Genomic DNA, 17,671 nt, shown 5'->3' with positions numbered 1-17,671 from the left:
GAAACATTCGAATTCAATTTTTTTTATTTTTATAAATTAATACATCTGAGGCTGATCAATTCCCATTTATTTGAAACATGAACGCAGGCGACAGGCTACCACCTTAAACAACTGGAGAACAGACAGCTGTTGCCAAGCAGTTGGGACAATTAAGGTGAAGCAGACCTTGGAATACTTTGCATTTATACAAAGATTGTAAGTGAATGAAAAGAGATAACACAAAAAAACGTTTCCTTTCCGAGACTCGAGCCCGGCCCTCCCGGATATTAGACCCTTTGACCGTTAGTCTACAAGCAGATAGTGGATAGATTTAGTTTGAAAGATATAACTGGAGTCCACCCACGCAGCGTCGAAGTGCGCATATTTTAGATATTTAATCATATATTTTCGAATATAAGGGGTAGAAATATGATTCAGATAACCGCATAAATATGTGGGCACATTTTCAATGTATATTGTCTTGTATAAATTAAGTTATACTCTCGAAGGCATGTTTATGTTAAATATTGTATATCATTACAAACAGCAGAGGGCAGTATAGGACACGGAAAGGCCTCAGTGGGCATGCCGTAAAAGGGAATGTGTTGCTGAGCGCATGCCGTAAAGTAAGTGTTGTTATTATGTGTCTGCCGCAGACTTGGCATTCTGGCTGGAACGGCAACAACGTTCCCTCTGCTTCATTCATTTCTCCTGTTCAACAGGTTAGTAGTGTGTACAAAGATTATGTCATATTTCGATCTAAGAAGTGTGTTTGAAACTGTTCTTTATGTGTAGTTTAATGTCATTCTGTCAGCTAGTTCGGCTCCACTACAGTGGCTAATGGCGTCCGCTAGCTTCTTTGTTCTTCTATGTTACTAGGTGTATGACTCCCGTGCAGTAGTTTGGCTTACATTTCAAGTGTATTCTGCTTGTATAAATATGTGAAATGCTGGTCTGAGTTCATAATTGTTCATATTATTGAAATTCTAATAGCGCGCTAATGCTATGCTAATATTGTGCCTGTCAGTGTACAACAGAGCCAGGTTAAAGTGAGTACAGTCAACCGGGTTGTGTGTGTTATCACTGTATTATATACTGGAAATGAAGAAGGCTTTAATCCTTCATAAAAGTCATAATATGGCATGTGGATTTATTTCCATTTTTGATTAGAGAAAAATACGTCATACAGTTATTTTGATTTGCTAAATGTAAAGGTATGTTTTTTTTCCTTCAGATTTCACAGCTGCCTGGGCCTAGTGGCCCAGAGGCGGCGTTTATCCAGCAGCCAGAACTTTCATCTGTGCCGGCCCCCAGGTCAAAATCTACCGTGGCTCAAAGACCTCCACCACAGCCATCACCACCAATGACCAGAGGACCAGCATCCCTACAGCGGCCTCCACCTCCATCTGTGCCTGCCACAAGATTAAGATACACCTCGGTACAAAGGCGTCCACCACAGCCATCACCACCAAGGACCCGAGGACCAGAGGACCAGCATCCCTACAGCGGCCTCCACCTCCATCTGTGCCTGCCACAGAGTCCTGCACGGGTCTGATTTTCAAGACCCGCTCCCGCCCCGCACCCGTGACGTGCAGTACCGAACCCGCCCCGCTACCCGCACATATTGCCAATTAGTTCCGCAACCCGACCCGACCCGCCGGCACAAGATCCGCAACCCGACCCGAACCCGCATATATATAAGCAGTGACAACGTGCAATTATTAACACACGCAGTTGCATATTTGGCTCAAAAAGCCTGGGATGTTGTTTATTTTCTCCATCTAGGTTGACACCAAAAGCCTCCCAGACGTTGGATTTCGCTCTTGAAGAAGAGTTATTGAAAATGGTGTATTCTCCGCTAGAGAGCTTCACCTCAGCCATTCAGAATGTGGTGCGCTCAGCAGCAGATAGATGCGCTGCAGAGGTTATGATTATGCTCGGTCCCGCGGAGGAGAGGTCTGAGGATTTAAACATTAAACTAAAATATTATTGTTTAAATATATTTATTATGCAAAACCCGCAACCGGACCCGCATCATCTTTGTTTTACCCAGAAGCGAACCTGGAAAAAAGCGTTTGAAAAAATACCACCCGCAAATCACCTTTTTTGCGGGTCACCCGTCGGGTACCCGCGGATACCCGACCCGATGCAGGACTCTGGCCTGCCACAAGATTAAGATACACCTCGATACAAAGGTCTCCACCACAGCCATCACGATCAACCCAGCCAGCAAAGAAGTCTCGCCTAGCACACGTACCTCCCATCCAGCCACCAGCATCAACCCGGGACAATCCCAGCATCAACCCGGGACAATCCCACCTACCTCCCTCCGACACAGCCACCAGCAGGCCATGCACCATCACCCCCACCTACACAGCAGCCAGACCCACTGTCTTGGAAGACAGACAAAGACCATGGACAAAGACCCCCTGTCTTTACATTTATAATGAATAGTTGGTTGAAAAAGTTCTGATATTGGAAATATTGAGATTTTACAGTTTCATATGTTAACATAAATAGTTGGTTGAAAAATAAAGTTGAAATGCTGAATTTGTATTTGTACACATCACATAAACCTTGGTATGGAATATGAAGTCATTATTCAGTCCTGATGTAACTTTTCTGTGGTGAAAGTAGAGGGATGGAAATATTTTACTCTAAATTATAATTTACACATTTTCATTTTAGACATGAACAACACATTTATATAGGCTTATAGTGTAATTGATATATTTCACTACTTTTGTGAACCAAAGACTTTGGTGAACAAAATCTGAAACACCAAAAAAAAAAGGATGACATGAGTACATATGTGTTTCACAACAGTTTTGAAGTTTTCCAAAAATCGGATTTCTAAGCTATGGTTTCTCATAAGACAGTGCTCTAAGGTGAGTGAATTTGCATTTCTAGCAAGACCAGAGACTACTGAACATTTTGACATGTAACACCATGCCATGTTATAAGAAGTACATTTAAAAGTGGATTTAAGGAGACATCTAAAAATTGAGAAAATACCTTCACTTCACACTCCAGAGTTTTAAGGAAAAGGGTAATGCCATTTTATTTAAAAAAACAATGAAGGCAGGTTATATTGATATATTGATTGATATATTTATTATATTCAAAGGCAAATTAATACTTAGTCCCCTGAATCTGGAATAATGCACAATTTACAGCACAGCCTCACCGTCAGGAACTTTTCATCTACAGATTGCTTTGGTCTGGCTTTACCCTTCACTGATTGGTTACAGACACTTTGAACTTATTGGCTAAGGAAATCAGAAGGAGGGGCTCATTATCATATAAAAAACAGCTGCGAACATTCGCACGTATATTGGCCCGTTTTTTCGCGCAAAAAAACGGACCTCCCCGTTTTTTCGCGCGTTTTTTCACGCGAAAAAACGGACCTCCCCGTATGTTCGCGTTTTTTTCACCCCCGTATTATGGCACTTTTGGCTTTCCATAGAGGGGTATGGAAAGCCAAAAGTGCCATAATACTGGGGGTGAAAAACGCGCGAACATACGGGGAGGTCCGTTTTTTCGCAGCGAAAAAACGCGCGAACATACTGGGAGGTCCCGTTTTTTCGCGCGAAAAAACGGGCCAATATACGTGCGAATGTTCGCGTGGTTTTTTTATATGATAATGAGCCCCTCCTTCTGATTTCCTTAGCCAATAAGTTCAAAGTGTCTGTAACCAATCAGTGAAGTGTAAAGCCAGACCAAAACAATCTGTAGATGAAAAGTTCCTGACATGGTGAGGCTGTGCTGTAAATTGTGCATTATTCCAGATTCAGGGGACTAAGTATTAATTTGCCTTTGAATATAATAAATATATCAATCAATATATCAATATAACCTGCCTTCATTGTTTTTTTTAAATAAAATGGCATTACCCTTTTCCTTAAACCTCTGGAGTGTGAAGTGAAGGTATTTTCTCAATTTTTAGATGTCTCCTTAAATCCACTTTTAAATGTACTTCTTATAACATGGCATGGTGTTACATGTCAAAATGTTCAGTAGTCTCTGGTGTTGCTAGAAATGCAAATTCACTCACCTTAGAGCACTGTCTTATGAGAAACCTAGCTTAGAAATCCGATTTTTGGAAAACTTCAAAACTGTTGTGAAACACATATGTACTCATGTCATCCATTTTTTTTGGTGTTTCAGATTTTGTTCACCAAAGTCTTTGGTTCACAAAAGTAGTGAAATATATCAATTACACTATAAGCCTATATAAATGTGTTGTTCATGTCTAAAATGAAAATGTGTAAATTATAATTTAGAGTACAATATTTCCATCCCTCTACTTTCACCACAGAAAAGTTACATCAGGACTGAATAATGACTTCATATTCCATACCAAGGTTTATGTGATGTGTACAAATACAAATTCAGCATTTCAACTTTATTTTTCAACCAACTATTTATGTTAACATATGAAACTGTAAAATCTCAATATTTCCAATATCAGAACCTTTTCAACCAACTATTCATTATAAATGTAAAGACAGGGGGTCTTTGTCCATGGTCTTTGTCTGTCTTCCAAGACAGTGGGTCTGGCTGCTGTGTAGGTGGGGCTGATGGTGCATGGCCTGCTGGTGGCTGTGTCGGAGGGAGGTAGGTGGGATTGTCCCGGGTTGATGCTGGGATTGTCCCGGGTTGATGCTGGTGGCTGGATGGGAGGTACGTGTGCTAGGCGAGACTTCTTTGCTGGCTGGGTTGATCGTGATGGCTGTGGTGGAGACCTTTGTATCGAGGTGTATCTTAATCTTGTGGCAGGCACAGATGGAGGTGGAGGCCGCTGTAAGGATGCTGGTCCTCTGGTCCTCGGGTCCTTGGTGGTGATGGCTGTGGTGGACGCCTTTGTACCGAGGTGTATCTTAATCTTGTGGCAGGCACAGATGGAGGTGGAGGCCGCTGTAGGGATGCTGGTCCTCTGGTCATTGGTGGTGATGGCTGTGGTGGAGGTCTTTGAGCCACGGTAGATTTTGACCTGGGGGCCGGCACAGATGAAGGTTCTGGCTGCTGGATAAACGCCGCCTCTGGGCCACTAGGCCCAGGCAGCTGTGAAATCTGAAGGAAAAAAAACATACCTTTACATTTAGCAAATCAAAATAACTGTATGACGTATTTTTCTCTAATCAAAAATGGAAATAAATCCACATGCCATATTATGACTTTTATGAAGGATTAAAGCCTTCTTCATTTCCAGTATACAGGACTGTCTCAGAAAATTAGAATATTGTGATAAAGTTCTTTATTTTCTGTAATGCAATTAAAAAAACAAAAATGTCATACATTTTGGATTCATTACAAATCAACTGAAATATTGCAAGCCTTTTATTATTTTAATATTGCTGATTATGGCATACAGCTTAAGAAAACTCAAATATCCTATCTCTAAATATTAGAATATCATGAAAAAGTATACTAGTAGGGTGTTCAACGAATCACTTGAATCGTCTAATTAACTCGAAACACCTGCAAGGGTTTCCTGAGCCTTGAAAAACACTCAGCTTGGTTCAGTAAACTAAATCACAAGTATGGGGAAGACTGCTGATCTGACTGCTGTCCAGAGGACCGTCATTGACACCCTCCATCAGGAGGGTAAGACACAAAAAGAAATTTCTCAAAGAGCAAGCTGTTCACAGAGTGCAGTTTCAAAGCACATCCACAAAAAGTCTGTTGGAAGGGGGAAATGTGGCAGGAAACGCTGCACAACCAAGAGAGATGACCGCAGCCTTAACAGCATTGTGAAGAAGAGTCGCTTCCAGAATTTGGGGGAGCTTCAAAGACAGTGGACTGAAGCTGGAGTCCAGGTATCAAAAGTCACTGTTCACAGACGTGTCCGGGAAATGGGCTACAATAGCCGTATTCCCATGGTCAAGCCACTTCTGAACTCAAGACAACGGAAGAGGCGTCTGACTTGGGCTAAGGAAAAGAAGCACTGGACAGTTGCACAGTGGTCCAAAGTCCTCTTTTCAGACGAAAGCAAGTTTTGTATTTCATTTGGAAGTCAAGGCGCCAGAGTCTGGAGAAAGGCTGGAGAGGAGCAAAATCCAAGTTGCTTGAAATCCAGTGTGAAGTTCCCACAGTCAGCGATGGTTTGGGGAGCCATGTCAGCTGCTGGTGTTGGTCCACTGTGTTTCATCAAGCCCAGAGTAAATGCAGCTGTGTACCAAGAGATTTTAGAGCACTACATGCTTCCGTCTGCTGAAAAGCTCTATGGAGATGAGGAATTCATTTTCCAGCATGATCTGGCACCTGCCCACAGTGCCAAAACCACCAGTAACTGGTGTACTGACCATGGCATTACTGTCCTCGATTGGCCTGCAAATTCCCCTGACCTGAACCCCATAGAGAATATGTGGGGTATTGTGAAGAAGAAGCTGAAAGACACCAGACCCAACAATGCTAATGAGCTAAAGGCCGCTATTGAAGCATCCTGGGCATCCATAACACCTCAGCAATGCCACAGGCTGATTGCCTCCATGCCACGCCGCATTGATGCAGTAATCCGTGCAAAAGGATTCCCAACCAAGTACTGAGTGCATTAATGGACATTTTCAAATGTTTGATTGTGTTTTGCTGTTATAAATCTTTTTTTTTTACTTGGTCTGAGGAACTATTCTAATTTTTTGAGATAGGATTTTTGAGTTTTCTTAAGCTGTATGCCATAATCAGCAATATTAAAATAATAAAAGGCTTGCAATATTTCAGTTGATTTGTAATGAATCCAGAATGTATGACATTTTTGTTTTTTTAAATTGCATTACAGAAAATAAAGAACTTTATCACAATATTCTAATTTTCTGAGACAGTCCTGTATAATACAGTGATAACACACACAACCCGGTTGACTGTACTCACTTTAACCTGGCTCTGTTGTACACTGATAGGCACAATATTAGCATAGCATTAGCGCGCTATTAGAATTTCAATAATATGAACAATTATGAACTCAGACCAGCATTTCACATATTTATACAAGCAGAATACACTTGAAATGTAAGCCAAACTACTGCACGGGAGTCATACACCTAGTAACATAGAAGAACAAAGAAGCTAGCGGACGCCATTAGCCACTTTAGTGGAGCCGAACTAGCTGACAGAATGACATTAAACTACACATAAAGAACAGTTTCAAACACACTTCTTAGATCGAAATATGACATAATCTTTGTACACACTACTAACCTGTTGAACAGGAGAAATGAATGAAGCAGAGGGAACGTTGTTGCCGTTCCAGCCAGAATGCCAAGTCTGCGGCAGACACATAATAACAACACTTACTTTACGGCATGCGCTCAGCAACACATTCCCTTTTACGGCATGCCCACTGAGGCATTTCCGTGTCCTATACTGCCCTCTGCTGTTTGTAATGATATACAATATTTAACATAAACATGCCTTCGAGAGTATAACTTAATTTATACAAGACAATATACATTGAAAATGTGCCCACATATTTATGCGGTTATCTGAATCATATTTCTACCCCTTATATTAGAAAATATATGATTAAATATCTAAAATATGCGCACTTCGACGCTGCGTGGGTGGACTCCAGTTATATCTTTCAAACTAAATCTATCCACTATCTGCTTGTAGACTAACGGTCAAAGGGTCTAATATCCGGGAGGGCCGGGCTCGAGTCTCGGAAAGGAAACGTTTTTTTGTATTATCTCTTTTCATTCACTTACAATCTTTGTATAAATGCAAAGTATTCCAAGGTCTGCTTCACCTTAATTGTCCCAACTGCTTGGCAACAGCTGTCTGTTCTCCAGTTGTTTAAGGTGGTAGCCTGTCGCCTGCGTTCATGTTTCAAATAAATGGGAATTGATCAGCCTCAGATGTATTAATTTATAAAAAAAAAAAAAATTGAATTCGAATGTTTCTCTTCAGTGCAATTGCAATTGCACATTGCATCATTTTTGTGTTCTTTGTTCTGTTTTAGAAAGGAAGGATTGTTTACTTTTTTCGTTGTCTACAAAACCGGAAAAACAACATAATTGTGCTTTTCCAGACACTGAAGAAAGAAAAATACCATGAATTTTCGGTATCAGGGCTGTTAGGGAAAAGATCAGGCAATATATCTTGAGAGAAAACTTATCTTTTGATCCCGTTTGAATTGTGCCACGAATTACACTTATGATGTTTGTCATCTTAAACAATCACTTCCATGTCAAAAAACTCAGTTTGTCGTAAAACTGTTGAAATATAAGACTATGAAAAATACGCAACTAGAAAGAAGTGAAATGTGCCAACGTGACGGCCGTCTTGGTGTGTGGTGCGCGACGGGAGATGTAGGTCATTGACTGGTTTCAGGCAAAAAAAAAGTGTTACTTCACAGTTTTACGACACATTTCAATTTTTTTGACTTGCAAAATTATCTTTTAAATTGACAAAAATCATATGTGTAATTTGTGGTTCAATTCAAACGGGATCGAAAGATAATCTTTCTCTCTCCATTGACTTCAATACATACCTTTTCCGAAATAAGGTCCCATGGAGCTCAACCGGAAAGGGAGGGACTTCGCCTCTCTATAAGCATGCAGCAGCAGTAGCAGCAGCCGGAAAAATGTCCACGAGAAACTTCATCTTGCGTTGCAAAAGGACAATAAATGACTGCACAAGACTTCTCCAAACAGATGATGCCGGTCATGCCGTGTTACAATCCACAGTAACGAGGTAAGGGCCAAGCCTATCGCTACTACCAACACAAAGGAATGTAGTTTGTTTTTGCATGTAACATAAACTGAGGTTGTGTGAGATCTTTCACACTTACAAATTCTGTCTTCTCCCCTATTTCACCAAACCGTTTACTGGCAGGTTAGAAACCATGGAAAGGAGCCTCGAGTGGTCACGGGGCAGGCTAATTAACGTCCCTACAGCTGATCTTTTACTTCAGGACCTTCGGGAATATATACTTGAAGTCCGGAGATCTTGGCCTACCACACCCGCACAACAAGGTAGGTCGATGTGATAATTGTTCACTTTAGCATAGGCTTTCGTTGATAAACCAGTGCTAGTATTGTTGAGTACTAAGTGTCCAACAGGCCAATACATTTTAAAGTAATTATTTGTTTTAAATATGGGTAATACCAATATAAACACCTTTTTTAATCTGTAGTTGCCAGCTATTAATTACAACATTCTGGTGAGACGCTCTGAGTCTCGAGTTGTCCACTTAAAACTGTACTCCAAATTCCACCTTTATATCCTGCCACAGTAGAGGAGACGCTATTCCCCCTCCCCCGTCGAGGGCAGTCTGGCCATCTGTAGTACACCACGTATCATCAAACGTGTGAATGAGGACATTGAAAGGGTGCCAGAGGGGGAGTCTCTGTCTTCAGGGTTGGAAGACACAGACTGCAACTATGTATCTCTATGCCCATACACATTTATGCTTTTGTTCTTACTGTATACTACAACTATAGTGTATTGCATGTCCACTGGTTTAATGCCAAACTGCATTTCATTTTTTTTAAAAGTATCTTTAGGCTGGGCAATGACAATAAAATAGACGCATTGTGTGCGTTTCTGGCACAACGGCATAAATGCGTTGCTTTTACAACAATGACAATAAATGTAATCTAATGTTTTGCTGTTGTTGCAGGTCATTCTGGCTACCACGCCCCACTCATTTTGTTGGGTGGTCGAGGTCCCCCACAATTCAGCATTTCCAGAGAGCAAATCTCTTTTTTGAGGAGCTGTGGTTTTACAGCAACAAAGATGGCACAGATATTAAAAGTATCTCTGCGCACAGTGAGACGGCGATTGAGGTATGTAGCAATGTCTTCAACATTGGAAGTGCCATCTTGTCTCAATTTATTGTAAACATCCCAAGGAGGGGTTGTAGCCATGTTACACTATGCATGTTGTAAAGTAAATCTGAATACCGTAGGTCTCATATATTTAAAACATGTTTATTTTTCAGGCAGTTCCACATGCTGCGCTCTGGGACATACTCCACCATCTCAGATGCTACACTAGACGACCTCATCAAGGAGATAGTGGCTGGGAATAACCAGATTGGCCCTGAATCTGTCAGGGCACAGCTGCAGGCCCAGCAGATGTGGATACAGAGACGCAGAGTGCGGGACAGCATGAGGCGGATAGACCCAGAAGCAGCTTCACTGGACATGTCCTCTCAAGCTGCAGAAGACAACTCCAAAACAGTGGAGGATCTGCAGAAGCAACTGCAGGAGTTAAGAGTCCAGCGAGAGTTTTGCTAACAGAGGTTTGCTGGCTCCGACGACAACATCCGATTCTATACAAGGTAATGTTTTGGCTAAATTCTATCCAAGTTTTTGAGATGGGTTAGCTTATAAAGAATCCTGTTTACCTGCCGTGTGACCGCTGACTATACGCATGCAGTGTTGGAATAAGTACTCAACTTAACTGAAGTATAAGTACAAATACTATGGTTTTAAAATACTCCTGAACTGAACATGTAGAATCATAAATCCTGTGTTTTCATATATAAAAAGTAACTAGAAACTATGAAGGTTAACTAAATGTGGTGGAGTAAAACATATTAATACTAACAACATACTGATAATATTTTACTACAAGTGGAAATCTTCAAAACCTTACCAAAGTAAAAGTATGTCAATATCCACTGCGTTTCCCCCAGTTGCACACGTAAGAATGAAGAGTAAACGTAGTCATTGTGTGTAAAATGTTCCCTGTATGTTTTAGATTATTATTACTGCTGCTAATGTAGTTGCTACATTTTACTGCTGTAGATTACTATACCTGCACCTAGTGCCTTCTTACTCAGTCTATTTGAATTGTAATGTATTATAGCAAACAAGAGGAAAGCATTAGCCCATGTGTTACAGTTAACACGATTGTATTTACTGTCAATTAATGACTGACATGTGTCTTTTGTGTACAGATTCCCGAGCTATAACCACCTGATGGCCTTCTGGTTTTTAATTGAGCCTTCAATTCATTAAATGGTTTGTGTTACTAGAGCGATATCAACTGCCAAGAGTAATGAAGAAGTGGTTACACACGCACGTCCATCAACGGTAGGTTACGTTTCTTTTAACACACAATCTAAACACAAACTGAAGGGAAAATGTCTCTCCGACATTTCATTGCTTTTGTGTAGGCTAAAAGGCTAAAGTACTCAATCCTTTTTGAATACATCAGAGAAATAAAACAACTTAATGTTTTTCCCATAGTGTGCTACACTCATGACATTAATATAGTAACCTTTTTTTGTTTTTATCTTCCAGAGACAGCTGCTTCAGCCAATTGACGAGTTCTTCCTTTTTCTATGCTTCCTGTCGGTGGGTTTGAAAGAGAGGGACCTTGCAAACCGCTTCAACGTACACCAGTCCACTGTGAGCCGCATCATTGCAACATGGACAAGTTTTCTTACAACTTTATTGGGGTCACAGTGCATCTGGCTTACACCTGCAGAAGTTCAAGCCCACCTCCCAGAGGCATTCAAAGATTTCCCAGACACACAGGTGATCCTGGATTGCACAGAGCTGAGGTGTCAAACACCATCCTCACTCCTCCTCCAAAGTGAAATGTATTCTACATAGAAATCTCACTACACCATGAAAGCCCTGGTTGGCATAGCCCCACATGGTGCAGTGACATTTGTTTCCAGTCTGTATGGTGGTTCTGTCAGCGACAAGGAGATTTTCAAACAATCTGGAATAGCTGTGTTGTTGACTGAAAACATAGCAGTGATGGTAGATAAGAGCTTCCTGATCAGCGATTGCTGCAAATGCAAGGTGTACTGCCCACCTTTTCTGTCAAAGCAGAAGCAAATGCCAGCCTATGAGGTGAGGGAGACACAGGCCATTGCCAGACTGAGGGTTCATGTAGAGCAGGGGTTCTCAAAGTTTTGATGAGTGAGGGCCAATTTAGGTACCCAATATTGGATTGAGGGCCGCCCAAGAAAAAACGGAACACAAAATTCCAAAACAAATCTTCTCTTTATTGCACACACACACACACACACACACACACACACACACACACACACACACACACACACACACACACACAGAGAGAGTATTGCGCTGGAGTTAGTGATATGCTGTGGATTTCCTGTCTTATCAGCAGGGCCCTGTTTCAGAACCAATTCCAGCTACTCAAGCACCACAGGATAGTCTCTGCAAGACAAATACAGAGAGACAGAGAGGGGGGAGGGAGAGAAAGAGACTTTTAAAATAGAAGCTTACCAAAGACCACAATAACACAGTATTCATCATCATCATTGTTATTATTATTGTTGTTGTATTTGTAACACAAATCGGCTATTATTGCCTGTCATCAACATACCTTTTCCTACTTTGAATGGGATTTATGGTGCTGTCGTCTGTTGGCTACTATTCCTTTGATGTCCGGTTCCATCTCCGTTGTTGCTATACGAAGGAAAGCATGTAGATGGGCATCCGTCAGCCTGGATCTCAGCTGGGATTTGTTGATGGCCATGGTGGAGAAGGTTTTCTCACAAATGTATGTGCTTCCGAACAGAGAGGCCATTCTGATGGCATGTTGGCGAAGTGCAGGGTACGTAGATGGGGAAAGTCCTTTGTAGAACTCGATGAGATTCTTGTCTCGATATGCTGCTCTGGCCTCAGAGCTCTCCTGCAGGTCGATGAGCTCGAACTGCATTTCTGCAGGCTCTTCTTCGGGTGCACATGTGAAGGGATCTTGGAATAGGTTGAATGACTTCTCGTGGTCACTGAAGTCCGAGAAGCGGTGGTGGAATTCCTCTTGGAGTTTTTCCATGAGGTTGTGGTTCTTGTCTGAACACAGGTGATGTAAAACGTCACATTCACCTGCGAGCACCTTGCAGGTGGGGAAATGGGTTAGATCCCCCTCTCTGAGCTGTCCCTGCACTAGTTGAAGTTTTCGCTGGAAAGCTTTGACGCTTTCAAAAAATGTGGAAATGAGCTTCCCATGGCCCTGCAGCTTCACATTGAGATCGCTGAGAAAGGTGTTCAGGTCAACAAGGAACGCTAGGTCACAAAGCCATTCAGTGTCACTTAACTGTGGCAGATCTTGTCCTTTTGATTGCATTAACTCAGCGATTTCTTTCCTCAAATTAAAAAAACGCTTCAGTGTGGCACCTCTGCTCAGCCACCTGACAGCAGTGAAGTATATGACGTCACCAAATTCAGCCTCTGATTGCACCAAAAAAGTTTTGAATTGACGGTGATTCAGACCTCTGGACTTTATGAAATTCACTGTCTTCTCACCTCCGTTATTGGCCACTTTGTCGCTGAGCAAAGAGACAGCGCCCGCCTTTCTCCCGACCATGGCTGGCGCTCCATCTGTTGTGACACCGAACATGGATGTCAGCTCCACATTGTATGCATCGAGACTACGACACACAGCATCACAAATGTCGATTCCCCTTGTTCTGTCTTTGATACTCTCCATGCTTAGCAGTTCCTCGCCTATTTCAAAGTCCTCCGTGACCGTTCGAATGAAAATCAGCAGTTGTGCAGTATCAGAAATGTCTGTACTCTCATCCAGTGCTATAGAAAAGGACCCCTTGCCTAGGCCTTCCACACGTAGTCCCAATTGCTCTTTGAGATCATTGGCCAGATCTTCGATTCGTCGTGTCACTGTGTCATTCGATAAACTTATGTCACGGAACTTTGACTTTTGTTCAGGGCATACAATGTCAGCCACTTTCAAAATGCAGTCTCGCACGAATTCTCCATCACTGAACGGCTTGCTCCGCCTGGCAATTTCGTGAGCTACCACATAGCTAGCCTGTGTTACAGCTTCACCGGATTTTGCAAGATTTGTGAAAACTGACTGCTGGGCAGTTAAACCTCTTTGAAGTTGTTCAAGTTTAGTTCTGCGCTCCTTGCCCATGAACTTGTCATACATTTTATGATTGGTATCATAATGGCGTTTTATGTTATACTCCTTGAGCATTGCATTCACCTGCTTGCAGATGAGGCATATCACTTTATCCGACCCCTGAGGTAAAACGAAGTAAGCGTTGCTCCATTTCTCCTGGAACTTCCTTTTCTCCTCACTGACAAAACGTTTTTTACGCGACGGCCCTGGCTCCACCATCTCGCTTACACAACGAAAACTTCCAACAAATTTTGTTTCCGATGTTCACGTGAACACTTTGCCGCCTTTGGGACGTGCATCCAATCAGGGAGTGAGTTTGGGGATGCTCGCGCTGGGGGTATTCAGTGGAAATAACAGTGTGCCTGAGTGTGGACGTTGGGAGAGACAGCTTGTTGTTTTATTATTGTATAACCGGACTTTTGTGTGCGTTCATATACTTAACCACACACGCAAACACACACACTCTTTCTCTGCCGTTACATAGCAGACACTACTTTATCTGTCAAGTTGTCTCCGATGCCACCACAACTTCCTGTCAAACACGTTATCTCGCCTTCAAAATAAAAGCATGCAAACGGAACTGGAAGTTAACCTAAATTAAATCCAAAATACACATAAAACTACAACGAAGGCAACAAAAACAATGCAACATCTCCTTCAGTCTCAGAGGACACAAAGTTGGGTTATCTACAGACAGTGACTAGCTAAAATCGCTAGCTAACTCCCGTTTCTGATAACTTACAACAGATTTTCCGCTTAACTGCAACTCGCGAGATTTGCGAGATTTGCGAGATTCAGGTTACCAAATAAGGAGTGAGAGTGACGCGTAGAGGAACCGGAAGCTGCGCTAGCCTCCGGTGGCTACCATAATGCTATCATTTAGTTTCTCCGATTTTTGCACAAAAATGGATTGATGGACCATCAATAAATAAGCCATGCCTGCTTCATGTATGGAAGAGGACCAGCGCCTCAAGAAAGCAATCATATCATCAGGTGTGGTCTCTAACATTTATAAATTATTATCTAGGGCTGCCCCGAATACCTATTCTCCTGTCCAACTGTCCTGGGAGCATACCTTGAATATCTCTCTGTCTGCTTTGCAATGGAACTCCATTTGGCAGTCAGCTATTTTCTCTTCTAAATGTGTAAGATTCAGGATCATACAGTTCAAAATTCTCAATAGAGCTTACATCACCCCTGTTACAAAATCCAAGACGGACAATAAACAGAGATTTATGCTGGCATGAATGTGGCAAGCGAGGTACATTGTTGCACCTACTCTGGGAATGCCCAGCGGTAAAAAAAACTTTGGTCAGAAGTAATATCCTTATTGTCTGAATCTTTAAAAGTTAATTTCCCTACATGTCCCATTGCATGTCTACTGGGTCTCAAGCCAGATGGCAATCCTGCAAGGACTACCGATCGGCTCTGGACATTGGCCTGTTTAGCCACAAAAAGACTCCTATTAAAGTCCTATTAAACTGGAAGGAACGCAAACCAGCCTGCTTTACTAGGGACTCATGGCTGAGGGAGTATCTGGACCTACTGAACATGGAGCGTGCAGCTTCTCTGCTGGGGGATTTTGAGGGGAGACAGGAGGATTGCGGTTCACTGTCCGCAGCTCTCCTATCTAACCCTGTCAATATGGCATCTCCTGTGTAATGTATAATGTATTGTGTATGTAATGTCCTGTGTATGTCACAATCAGCTGTCTTAGGAAGTCATCCTTGCATCCACCCCCCCCCCCCCCCCTCCCCCATTACGTTTTGTTTAGTTGTTTGTTGTTACATGTTTTGATGTACGGTTTGTTATCTGGAGCAATGTCTGTTTTTTTTTTTTTTACTGTACTTGGGGTTTAACAGGTTAACTATCGCGGGCCGCCAGAAACATTTCCGAGGGCCGCCATTGGCCCGCGGGCCGCACTTTGAGAACCCCTGATGTAGAGCGTGTCATTAGGAGGATAAAAGAGAACAAACTTTTTGATGGTGAATCCCACATAGGTATTGTTTGTATTCTTATCGATAGTCATGAACTTTCTCTTGTGACAAAATAGACTCTCCGTTAGTAAACGTTTACTCTGTGTAAAAGTGATTTCTGTGTGTAAAAGTGAGGTAACATGTGTAGATGAATAACATCAACTTGTATTCGTCCCACACATACACACCTATAGATGAAGTTATATTTGTGTCTGTGACTTTATATTGAATGGGAAATAACTGGGAAATACCTGTGTAAGAGAGAGACTCCTGTCCCGCCTCTCCATTTTATTTTTAGTTGTGCATTGTTATTTGTGCTTTAGAAACATTCCACTTGAACTTTATTTGAATGAACTTAGTAGTAATTATTGTCCTATATTTCTTTCAGATTTCACAGCTGCCTGGGCCTAGGAGAAAGAACCTCCATCTGTGCCTGCACCAAGGTCAAGATCTACCGTTGCTCAAGGGCCTTCACCAGAGCCATCACCACCGAGGACCAAAGGACCAGCATCACTACAGCGGCCTCCATCTGTCCCTGCCACAAGATCAAGATACACCTCGGTACAAAGGCCTCCACCACAGCCATCGCGATCAACCCAGCCAGCAAAGAAGTCTCGCCTAGCAGACGTACCTCCAATCCAGCCACCAGCATCAACCCGGGACAATCCCACCTACCTCCCTCCGACACAGCCACCAGCAGGCCATGCACCATCAGCCCCACCTACACAGCAGCCAGACCCACTGTCTTGGAAGACAGACAAAGACCATGGACAAAGACCCCCTGTCTTTACATTTATAATGAATAGTTGGTTGAAAAAGTTCTGATATTGGAAATATTGAGATTTTACAGTTTCATATGTTAACATAAATAGTTGGTTGAAAAATAAAGTTGAAATGCTGAATTTGTATTTGTACACATCACATAAACCTTGGTATGGAATATGAAGTCATTATTCAGTCCTGATGTAACTTTTCTGTGGTGAAAGTAGAGGGATGGAAATATTTTACTCTAAATTATAATTTACACATTTTCATTTTAGACATGAACAACACTTTTATATAGGCTTATAGTGTAATTGATATATTTCACTACTTTTGTGAACCAAAGACTTTGGTGAACAAAATCTGAAACACCAAAAAAAATGGATGACATGAGTACATATGTGTTTCATAACAGTTTTGAAGTTTTCCAAAAATCGGATTTCTAAGCTAGGTTTCTCATAAGACAGTGCTCTAAGGTGAGTGAATTTGCATTTCTAGCAACACCAGAGACTACTGAACATTTTGACATGTAACACCATGCCATGTTATAAGAAGTACATTTAAAAGTGGATTTAAGGAGACATCTAAAAATTGAGAAAATACCTTCACTTCACACTCCAGAGGTTTAAGGAAAAGGGTAATGCCATTTTATTTAAAAAAAAACAATGAAGGCAGGTTATATTGATATATTGATTGATATATTTATTATATTCAAAGGCAAATTAATACTTAGTCCCCTGAATCTGGAATAATGCACAATTTACAGCACAGCCTCACCATGTCAGGAACTTTTCATCTACAGATTGTTTTGGTCTGGCTTTACCCTTCACTGATTGGTTACAGACACTTTGAACTTATTGGCTAAGGAAATCAGAAGGTGGGGCTCATTATCATATAAAAAACTGCGCGAACATTCGCACGTATATTGGCCCGTTTTTTCGGACCTCCCCGTATGTTCGCGCGTTTTTTCGCGCGAAAAAACGGACCTCCCCGTATGTTCGCGCGTTTTTTCACCCCCGTATTATGGCACTTTTGGCTTTCCATAGATTTCACCCCCGTATTATGGCACTTTTGGCTTTCCATAGAGGGTGGGTTGTGAACTG

The 17,671-nt window shown here is 41.9% G+C and overlaps 2 protein-coding genes across 6 annotated transcripts; one reads left to right on the top strand and one right to left on the bottom strand.

Moving 5' to 3' along the window:
- Nucleotides 1-7,667: 7,667 nt before the first annotated feature.
- LOC307039726 (uncharacterized protein) lies at nt 7,668-16,760 on the top strand. 5 transcript variants are annotated; one of them, XR_013808327.1, is made up of 7 exons: nt 7,668-8,670; nt 8,812-8,951; nt 9,599-9,764; nt 9,920-10,261; nt 10,883-11,018; nt 11,229-11,336; nt 16,195-16,760. XR_013808327.1 is itself a non-coding variant. In XM_079682067.1 (5 exons), exons 1-4 carry the CDS (start codon nt 8,561-8,563, stop codon nt 10,215-10,217), a joined length of 714 nt encoding a protein of 237 aa, XP_079538193.1. In that variant the 5' UTR covers nt 7,668-8,560; the 3' UTR covers nt 10,218-10,261; nt 10,883-11,057. The 5 variants fall into 5 exon arrangements, 2 of the variants coding, with proteins under 2 accessions (XP_079538193.1, XP_079538194.1); XR_013808328.1 differs by having other exon boundaries at nt 11,229-11,282; nt 16,195-16,759; XR_013808329.1 differs by lacking the exon at nt 16,195-16,760 and having other exon boundaries at nt 11,229-11,565.
- Nucleotides 11,667-14,049, bottom strand: LOC307041187 (general transcription factor II-I repeat domain-containing protein 2A-like; the record flags this gene model as incomplete). Its single annotated transcript, XM_079684512.1, has 2 exons — nt 11,667-12,122; nt 12,292-14,049. One exon carries the CDS (start codon nt 14,047-14,049, stop codon nt 12,298-12,300), a length of 1,752 nt encoding a protein of 583 aa, XP_079540638.1. The 3' UTR covers nt 11,667-12,122; nt 12,292-12,297.
- Nucleotides 16,761-17,671: the final 911 nt, after the last annotated feature.

The sequence above is a fragment of the Notothenia rossii genome (assembly GCF_949606895.1).
Source record: "Notothenia rossii genome assembly, chromosome: 5".
Lineage (NCBI taxonomy): Eukaryota > Metazoa > Chordata > Actinopteri > Perciformes > Nototheniidae > Notothenia > Notothenia rossii.
The sequence above is the reverse complement of the archived record's forward strand: the minus strand, read 5'-3'. Positions and strand labels throughout refer to the sequence as shown.